This window comes from Molothrus ater, chromosome 1 (assembly GCF_012460135.2).
Source record: "Molothrus ater isolate BHLD 08-10-18 breed brown headed cowbird chromosome 1, BPBGC_Mater_1.1, whole genome shotgun sequence".
Lineage (NCBI taxonomy): Eukaryota > Metazoa > Chordata > Aves > Passeriformes > Icteridae > Molothrus > Molothrus ater.
Window position 1 is genome coordinate 33,238,333 of NC_050478.2, and position 10,267 is coordinate 33,248,599.

At 42.7% G+C, this 10,267-nt stretch overlaps 1 protein-coding gene across 1 annotated transcript; it reads right to left on the minus strand.

The window, feature by feature from the left end:
• Positions 1-6,990: 6,990 nt before the first annotated feature.
• Positions 6,991-9,461, minus strand: LOC118701380 (cytochrome c). Its single transcript, XM_036405997.2, has 3 exons — positions 9,331-9,461; positions 8,382-8,558; positions 6,991-8,226 (listed from the first exon to the last, which is right to left on the minus strand). The coding sequence occupies exons 2-3, from the start codon at positions 8,548-8,550 to the stop codon at positions 8,078-8,080; spliced, it is 318 nt and encodes a 105-aa protein (XP_036261890.1). The 5' UTR covers positions 8,551-8,558; positions 9,331-9,461; the 3' UTR covers positions 6,991-8,077.
• Positions 9,462-10,267: the final 806 nt, after the last annotated feature.

Consider the following 10,267-nt stretch of genomic DNA (forward strand, 5'->3'; position numbering starts at 1 on the left):
GACAACAGTTTCTATCTCTCCCTCCATCCCTCACCCTTTTAGCCACAGTAGCAGAGGGCATGGCACCCAGAAAGGCTTTCTAGAGCTGTGGCAACAACCCTCCAGCTGCCAGACTCCAAAATGTCACAGGTGCAAAATTTGGGACAGTGCTGTCTTTGGGTCATGGTGTGAAGCCCTGGCAGGGAATTATCCCAGCTCACTCATGCAGCAGGGGAAGCCTTCATGGGGACCTTTCCCTCTCCTGCTTGCCTGGCAATAGCACCAATTGTATACACAGCACTGATTTGACTGTATGAGAAAAATAGAACTAACTGCTTTAGCAAAGGAATAGTTTTCTTGAAATCTTGAGATGATAAAAAAAGATTATTGGAAACCATTTTCTGAGAGAAAAACATAAATTTGGCTAACCTGATCAGTCAGAGCATCAGCCTGCACTACCTAGAAACTGAAAACTGCTGTTAAAGAGCCAGACAGGCAAAGAGCCAGACAGATGGCACTGCAGTAGATGTGGATTCACTGGGCTTTTTATCTTCACTTCTGGAGACTTTCATGATGACTTGACTTTCAACTGCATTCTGGATTGGCACAGAGCAGCTCAGAGAACTATCATCCTTAAATTTAAAATAAAATATATTGGCAGTGTAAATGTAATTTAAGCCAAGCTCCCCATCAATACCTTTTATATATTCTGGCTAAGGAACAAAGGCTCTTTTTCATGCTGATTCTACTGTATAACTTCTCTCTCCTCTGCTAGAGCCCATCTTGTTACCTTTTTATCTACAGAATGTTCACTGCATTTACTAAAGATTACTGACCTGTACTTTTCAGGTAAGATGTGAAGCTGGAGCAAAATTTAAAGCTATGCCACCAACTGCAGTGTAACTCAAGCATATTGTGTGAGTGGGGACATTAGGCTTTGGTGTTCCTGAAGAATCAGAGCTGACAGCCCCACAAAATATCATTTGATGTGTGCACTGAGTAAACATCACACCATTTCTCAGCTGGCTGATTTGCTAACGTGGGGTATATATCAGTAAAACTAGTGGAAGTGAAGTGCAGACTGCTGGAGCCAGGTGGCCTCAACTGGATGACTTCAATTAGCTGAAGCAAAATTAAATGCATCCAACCAAAGAGATACTCACTGAACACACACACCCACTCCCTCTAAAACTTCAGTTGAAGATACACAAGTTCAGGATTTGTTGCTTCTGGGTTTCCACTGCTTTTCTCCTCATTCTGCAATAGATGAAAGCACAGGTGCATTCTTTGTCCCTGTTGAACATATAACATGTCACCCTGCACTAACCTTGTTTAATTTCCACTTTGCTTCCCCTTTCTTTGCTTCATTTGTGTCATCTTGATTTCCATCCTATGATCCAGTTCATTTGTAGAAGACTACCCTATGTTTTTGATAGATTTTCTGATGTGGAAATATCTTTTATCTGCAAAGCTCTGTCTTTGATTGCATCTCTCTTTGAGGAGTTTTTTCTGATGTATCACTGGATGCTGGTACAGAGAGAGATGTCATCTTTCTGAGAATTCAGAGTGAAAGCAAACACATATATGAGCTAAATTTTTAATGTCTGATCAGACTGCTCCTGGTAGAGTTAGCCACTGCAAAACAAGCTTAACTTGAAACATAAACATTGACGATAAACTGACAGGACAAAAGGCAGCATGGTCTTTTGAAGAGTTGCAAAGGCTTCATGATCTGGCATGTGCCAGAAAATCCATACTTATAGTTAAATTAACATAAGAAATATCTCTGCTAAGATAAGAAATATCTCTGCTAAGTAAAATTCTAACTAAATGTTAGAAATCTTAGTTTTCCTAGATCTTATATAGAATCAATGCAAGTATTTAGATACACATGTATTATAAAACATCATGGTTTTCGGGGCAATTTGAGACTATCACTGAACACCACCCATAAAGCAGTATTAAAAACAGACTTAAAAGTGCATTTTTGATTACAAAAGTCACAATGTTTCTGCCTAACAGCTAGTGGAGAAACTATATTACCTGTATATCCATTTCATGCTTAATACTTCGACTGATGACATCAAAGTGAGCTCCAGAGTAGGAACAAAGCCAGAATACACATTAGAGATTGCCATCTTTGGTTTAAGATTCTTTTGAGCAGTTAGAAAAAAACATTTTGCTTTCTAGCTGAATCTTTTACCATTTGAATAGGCTGAAATTTAACACAGACTATTTCAAACTTGAGCACACCTGATGAAATATAAAACATGAATTGGTTTAAGACTTCGGAATAGCACAGACTTATTGCAGACATATCACTGTATTTAGCTGGATAGTCACCTCCAGCATTTTTTTGCTGAGCACTTGCATTAAAAGTGCTTTGTGTACAAATGAAATTTGTCTTTCAAACTGAGATTTTGTCAAAATTATTTTTAAGAGGATGATACAACTCTCCAGCTTTTTTGTACATTGGCTCCCTCTCCTGTTCATTGAGTGCAAGCAAGAAACTGATCAAAGTGCAGCCAGTTACAGACATTTCTCAGCACTTCCATTGTTATTTGGAAGCATGTTTCTGAGGATCACAAGCAAAGATTTTCTTAGGTATCCAGTTGAAACTCAACATCTTTCAGTGAATTTAAAGCAAAAAAAAAAAAAAAAATTGAAACTATGTAGAAGGATTCTTCAAGTCTTTACCTTTAGAGTCCACATTAGAGTTAAAGATGTACATTTTAGAGTCCACTGCAGAGTTATGAGATGTATAAATAAAGACTAAATTTGAATAGTAAAGTACAAGAAGCTGCATGCAGTTCAGACATGAAAAGTATATATTGTAACAGTAACACGTGAAATGAAGAAGAGTAAGACCAGATGGGAAAGCTAACCAGCGACATTTTGTCCATGAGAATTAGAACTAAAATTATTCACTATGGCAAAAATCTGTGGAATCAAAAATGTGGTACCTTTCCTGTAAAAATACCACTGGAAGGAATACAGACCTAATATCTTAATATTCAGAGAAACTATCCCTCTACTTGGCAATGGTGAAGGCTGCACCCTGGGCCCCTCACTACAGGAGAAACACTGAGGTGCAGGAGAGAGTCCAGAGAAGGGCAACAAAGCTGGTGAAGGTCTGGAGAACAAGTCCTGCAAGGAAATCTGAGGGAGCTGGGGTTGGGAGTGTTCAGCCTGTAGAAAAGGAGGCTCAGGGGAGACCCTATCACACTCTACAACTGCCTGAAAGGAGGTTGCAGCCAAGTGAGGGTCAGCCTCTTCTCCCACGCAACCAGCGACAGGAGGACATAGCCTCAAGCTGTTCCAGGGGAGGTTCAGGTTGGACATCAGGATGAATTTCTTCATGGAAAAGGGTTGTTAAGCATTGGAATGGACTGCTCAGGGAGGTGGTGGTCAGCATTCCTGGAGGTGTTCAAGAACAACTGGACATTGTTTGCACTTAGTGCCGTGGTCCAGCTGGAAAGGCGGTGGTCAGTCACAGGTTGGACTTGATGATCTTGGAGGCCTTGATGTCAACTGAAATGATTCAGTGATTTTGTGATCAGTAGCAAATAAACTGATTAAATAACTGGAAATAAAATGACAGAGTCTTATAGGAAACATGGCAAGGGATAGAGAAGTCTGATTTCCTTTCCTCTGTTCTCCAAACAAAAAAATCAACAGTGGAAGTAGAAATATGAGACACACTTCAATGACAGGCTGGTTACAGTCAATGTAGGAACACTCCTGCAACAAAATCTGGGTGGGTAAGAGCACCAGATCATTGAGGGTAGTGGTGCCATATAGGTGACAGCCATGATATTTTTAAAATGCAGTGTGTGTACATCTTGCTTATCTGGAAGGACTACACATCAGGGAACGCTCATATAATCATGCTGTATCTCATACTAAAAAAAACCCTGAGGCATAGTGCAGGTAAAAGCCACATAAAACCACCTGCTTTAGTTAGCTCTTAAAAATTTAGAATTAAAAACACCAATAAAAGGCAATGTCCCATATCTTAAGAACCATGAGACATCTTAAAAATAAATTGTCACCAGACACTCACAACTGAATGGGGTCATCAGAAGTCAATTTCTGTGAGTTATTGTAAGGGTGAGAATACAGCTTGGTATTTCTGCTACAGCTTTTCCTTTGAGTGCTTATGACCAGAAGTCTGGTAGTGGGGTAAGACAGGGACAGCACAGACTTCCACACAAAAATATGCTTTAACATACAGAGGAAAGGGAAGATGGATCTGGAGAGTGGGTGATTCTGAAAGGAAAAAAGCAGTGGCTCACGTTGCATAAGCAAGCTGCATTGAACAGCTTTAACGAGATGTAAAACCAGCAGAGTAATGACTTCTGATCTCCACTGACAGGTTTATTTTTATCCAAGGCTGTTTAAAATTAATTAATTAAATGCATAAATAACCTGGAGAGAACACACCCCTCCTGCTCCCAGGTATGTGTTTTGAACACTGTGCTATAGTTAGCTCCTCTTTTGCTAATGTTTTCTTGGCTCTCCTTTTGCATAATGACAGCTTCAACAGAGGCATAGAGCATCTTCTTCCCAGAACACAGGTTCAGTTTGTTGGTTATTGCAGCCTTCTGGAAACTGAGGATGTGAATCTGAATAGTGTTTCAGAAGCAAACATCACCCACTTCCTTTACCTCCTGTGACATTGACATCTAAGCTGAAAGCAATCTTTCAAAAGGTGACCATCACTTTTTCTGTATTTCAGATAACAAGAACAATCCTGGAAAAAAGCATGCAAGTACTCATATGCAAGCTCTAAATCATGAGCAGAGGGACAGCCACCTGGAGTCCTGACTCAGCAATTGCAGCACTGCAAAGGGGCAGGATTTCATACTCCTTCCCAGGGTTAACATGTCCTACTGCTAGCTCTGGGCTGCTCACCTCTCAGAACAACCTGGTTTTCAGGACATCAGCTTGAAATAGTTCAACTCATCCTGTTTGTAGTAAAACAGATTTCTGTTGCCTTTAGCCCTAGATGAGATTTCAGGATGTGTTTTGGATAAAGGCCAATGACAAGGCTTACTATAGAGGTAAATGTGTGCACTTCAATGGGCTTTGATATATGTGACAGACTAGAATATCTAATTATTACCTATTAGCTGGTTTTGTTCTCCCCTGTGAACAGAAGAGAATAGTGTACCAAAAAAAGGAAAGCATTACAGAATCCCATACAAGACTAAATCTATCAAAATGAAGATCTTTATCCGAAGCAATTATTTACAATTGTACAGGCAGCAACAAATGGAACTTTCCCAAGCTGGTTGTAGAGTGGTTACACTAAATAAACAAAGCAGCTTCTGTATCACTATATTTCAATTGGATGTACAACTAGTAAGTTTTGTAGCTTTGTAAGTATCCTACTTATTTGGAAGTCACACTATGAAAAGGTGTGCTTTTGGATTTCACCTTTTTTCCAGTCACTAACTATCTTCATTCATTTGCATAACTATACGTGAAAATATCACAAGATCAGTTTCAAAGGCATGCCCAAGCAAAGCTGTGAACTAGTAGCCAAGCAGAATTTTTACAGGATGGTGCAATGTTTGGCAGTGGTGCTTTGATTCCCTAATTGGCAACTGTTAAGGAACTACTGAAATACCAAGCGTCTAGACTGGTATCACCGTCAGAATGAAGACCACTAAACTTGGTAAAACAAAGGCAAACTCCACCCTCTACTCCATAATATAAACTAAGAACTAAAGCTTGATTATGTAACTGATGATGATGTCTCCTTCCCACCCAAGCAAGCCCTTGCATTAACACTTACTCAAGTGATAACCTAACCTCCTTCCAATATTCTTTGCTTATCAATTAGTAAAAACACCATAGTATTGTGTTTCTCCAGTGGCAAATGGCTGCTCATTTCCTACTACAAAACTTTTGAGCCATTGCAGTCCAGGGCTATATACATAGATAGATGAAATTTTAAAGGTCTGAATGGTCTTTTCCCTAACATGTTATCAGGGATGCATGCTGAGTCTAGAATTAAATTTTCTCAGTCTTCAGTGTTATGTAGAAGTAACATTTGTTTTTGTATACACAGATAGAAGAGCCAAGCTAAATTGTGTCCTCTGCTTACTTTGGGCAAAGGATAACTCTGCTTCCTCCTTAAGTTTTTTTGATGATGGGTAACTTACTTGTTGCAAATTGTAATCTGTGCAGAAATTATCACACCTTACTGAAAAATCCTCTTCCCTAACTGATCTAGAGAAGAAACATGTTGTAAAGAGCAGCTTGGCGGTCACAGTGTTCTTTCATAAAGGTGCTAACAGAACAAAGTGTCACAACTCTCCCTCTCCACCAACATCATCCTGCAAGACTGCAGAGCTGGGTACAGTTACATTCTGTATCTACAGATTCTGTATCATACTGCTCTATCAGGATTTTGGCATGGAAAAAGCCTCAGTTCTGCATAGCCATAGAAGTGCTATGACAAACATCCCTTACAGAAATTGGAACAGCAATAAACTACAACAATTTGAAGTTTTCTGTTAAAAAGATTTTAGTAAAAAAACTGCTGTTGTTTAATAGTGTATCCATAACTGCAAGAAATACTGTTTGCAGGTTAGTCTGGAGAGAAAAAATAATCACAACACGTATGATAGCAATCACTGAGCCCACTGTTAGTAATCTTAGTTCTTTTCACTCATTTACTCTGAGTAACACTTTGCCATTAAGTACACTACTCCATACAAATCAAATGCAGCCCATCCTACAGCTTTTCAGTTCCCTTGATTTTTTTCCCATCTCACTCTGGAAGCGTAGCAGAAAATGCTGTTAAACAGCACATCCCTTAAAGAGCTTTGCTGGCTCTGGTCCAAAATACTAACTTTGCCACATTTATACTTCCCCCACCAACTCAATTAGAATTTACCTTTTTCCACGTGGAGCTTTTTATGTCTTGTTTCCTCATGATGTAAATCTGGGCATGCAACTTTGCTCTGCATTCCCACTGTTTTTCACTTAATTTCATACACATACAGCAAGCAAGACTTTTAATTTTTTTTTAAATTTACAGTATTGATTGCTCCAAATTATGCCTTACTGTTGGTACACAGTAAATACATTCTTCTGAACAACTTAGTATGAAAAAAATGCAGATAAAACATTAAAAATACTGCTTTACAATGTGCGAAACAGAACCTTCAGAAGTAATGGTGGTGGCTACAGCCAGGCACAGAGGAAAACTGCTTGATTTTGTATTTTAGTCCACCAGTACAATCATTCCTGCATCCCTTCATCTGAAACTTCCTGTAACAATGGATTCTAGGTGAATGTTTCTGCTGAGTTAAGATTAGGTAACTCTCAGCTTGGCCACTAGCACTCATATTCCCAGAACAGGATTCTCTTACACTAAGAATGGCTGTTAACAGATTTACTGAGCAAAGGGCACCAATAACACGTCAAAACTGGAGATGTTTCTGAAGGGGAGTTGTACTCTATAGGTGCATGCAGCCGTGAAAGTCTGGATGAATTAGGTAACATGCTTCCCCTAGATAAAAGACAAGTGGCTGGGCACAACTGGCAGTTCACAAATAGTACTTAAATCAGATGAAATGCATTTTTATCACAAGCCTTAGATTAATATATATTGCAACACCTAGCACTGATTAAATTTAGAAAAATATTATACTGGGATTGGGTTTCTTTTAATAGCCTTTGTTGTTTTGTTGTTAATGTAACATAAGATGAATGGCAGAAGATGCCAAAAAGCACCCTACTTTTTGATGTTAAAGAGCTGAACTGTCAAAGCTATTACACTGCTGATGATTACTCATTTGATTATTTACATATTTTTTAAACAATGAAGAGGCAGGAAATGTTTATTTATTTTTTTTTAATTTTTATGATCAAGGATGACTGAACCCAATTACATAGTCTTTGTTAAGTTAATGGCTGCCAAATAAGAGTGTACTCCAGTGACCCACCATCAGCAAAGTTATTTGATGGGTGATTTTAAGGTTAGACACAGTACATGTAAAAATAGAAAGTTTAAAAACCAATCTCATCACAGACATTTCCATTGCCATCTCCTTTGTGAAATAAATAAGGCAGCAGATAACTTTTACTTTGCAGTGGCAACTTTGAGGTATGCTATTAAGTCTGCTCTCTCGCCCTTCTTCTTAATACCCGCGAAAATCATCTTTGTTCCAGGAATATACTTCTTTGGATTTTCCAAATACTCCATCAGAGTATCCTCACCCCAGGTGATACCTAGAAGAAGATAAAAAAAAAAACCAAACCAACAGTTAACAAATTCAAAATCGCAAAAACACATATTCTTGTCCTCTGCTCAATTTTTGGCAGATTTTTAAAATTATCACCAAGAACTGAGTATTTCTGTCCCCTAAGGGCAGCCTTAAGTTTACCTTTGTTCTTATTAGCATCCGTGTAAGAGAAACCTTCGGCTTGCCCAGTCTTGCGTCCGAACAGGCCGTTCAAGTTGGGTCCAGTCTTGTGCTTGCCTCCCTTTTCAACCGTGTGGCACTGGGAGCATTTCTGGATAAAGATCTTCTTGCCTTTCTCGACGTCTCCCATTGTCAGTGCTAGACCAAGAACACACACACGAGGTCAGTATTGCAACCTCAAGGTCACCAACTGAGCTGAAACTTTAAAAAGCGTCCTGCAGGTTTACAAAACCACCAAATGCAGCAGGTGAATCTGGCAATTCTCCAGCACACTGTCTATCCTCAAGCCACAGCTCCTGGGCTTGAAGGTTATTATGAAACCACGAGACTACCCAAAAGCTATCAAGGTGATAAACACGCTTGAAGGGCACGAAAAACGTTCCCTCGGACAAACTAATTGTTTAAAGGGTACAGCGACAATTTCTGAAGAACAAGTTGAACATAACTTGTACAACTGTACAGGAGTTTCCTAGTCGTGAACGACCTCGTGTAAAAGCACAGGACTCTTGGTAGACTTTTCCTTTGGAGCTGAAAAAGCTCACCAGCCAAGCTTTTTAAATTTTTTTTCGCCCAGGGAGGGCCGGCGGGCACCCGGCGGTCACCGTGACCCGGGATGACCCCAGCGGTCCCGCCGGCAGCCATGCGTGAGGAGGCGGGAGGGCCCAAGGGCGCCCGCACCGCTCGGCTCCGGCTCTACCCGCGCCCAGCCTGGCCCCGAGATTCTCCTCAGACACCCGCCCGCGGCGCGGCCGCCCGGCCCCACGGTGACCTTCCGCCGCAGCCCGGCCGCCGCCTAAGGCCGCGGCCCCGACAGGGGAGAACGGCCCTCAGGAAGGCCGAGAGCAACGCCCGCCCGCCCCACGTCCCTGCCAGCCGTCACCACCCCGCGGGGCCCGGCCGCCCACCGCACCTGCCTGCCCGGCTGGCCCGCTGCACCCTCAGACACGGTGACCGCACACCCGGCACCTCCGGCTCCGTCTGCGCCCAAGGACACGCTGTACTCCACCCTATGTAACCCGGCACCGCCGCAACCAACCCCTGCGCGCGCTCGCCGCCCGCCTTCCCGCCTGACAGCCAATCAAGAGCCAGCCTTTGGAGTGCTGATTGGTTACAATCAATGACGTCACGCCACCGGCGGCTAGTGGGGTAGGTTGCGACCGGCGGGCCCCCGGACTTCCTTCCTTCCTGCCCCTCTTCCCTCCAATCGCGGTCGAGTGACGTCAGACGTCCCTCTGCTGCAGAGGGGGCGCGCAGCAGCGGGGTGCCGGTGTTGCGGGCGCATGCGCACTGCGCAAGTGGAGGCAAGGGTCGCGCGGTGCCCTAAGCACGCGGCCGCGGCGGTGGGCGGGCCCTGGGCAGTGACGCGGCGGGAGTCGCGGTGGGAGCCGCGGCCGGGTGGTGGCGGGCGGGCCGTGACGGCCGGGAGCGAAGGGCGCAGTGACGGAACTGCAGCATTGGTGAGGGCGGGCGGGAAACGCCTCTATTGCCGAGTCCGTTCTATGGAATGAACACCGCCGTGTCATTTACACCACAGCACTAAGTGCAGTGCCCTGTCTTAAATACCGCCAAGGACAGCGGCTCCATTCCCTCCCTCCGCAGTCCATTCCAATGTCTAATCACTCTTTCTGGAAGAAAGTCTTCCTGATGTCCAACCTGACCTTCCCTCGTGTAATTTAAGACTGTATCCTCTCCAGTCGCTGGCTGCCTGGAAGAAGAGGCCAGCCCTCACGTGGCTACAGCCTCCTTTCAGACACTTGAACAGAGGATAAGGTGTTCCCTGAGCCTCCTTTTCTCTAGGCTAAACACCCACAGCTCCTTTAGCTTTTCCTCACAGGGCATGTGCTCCA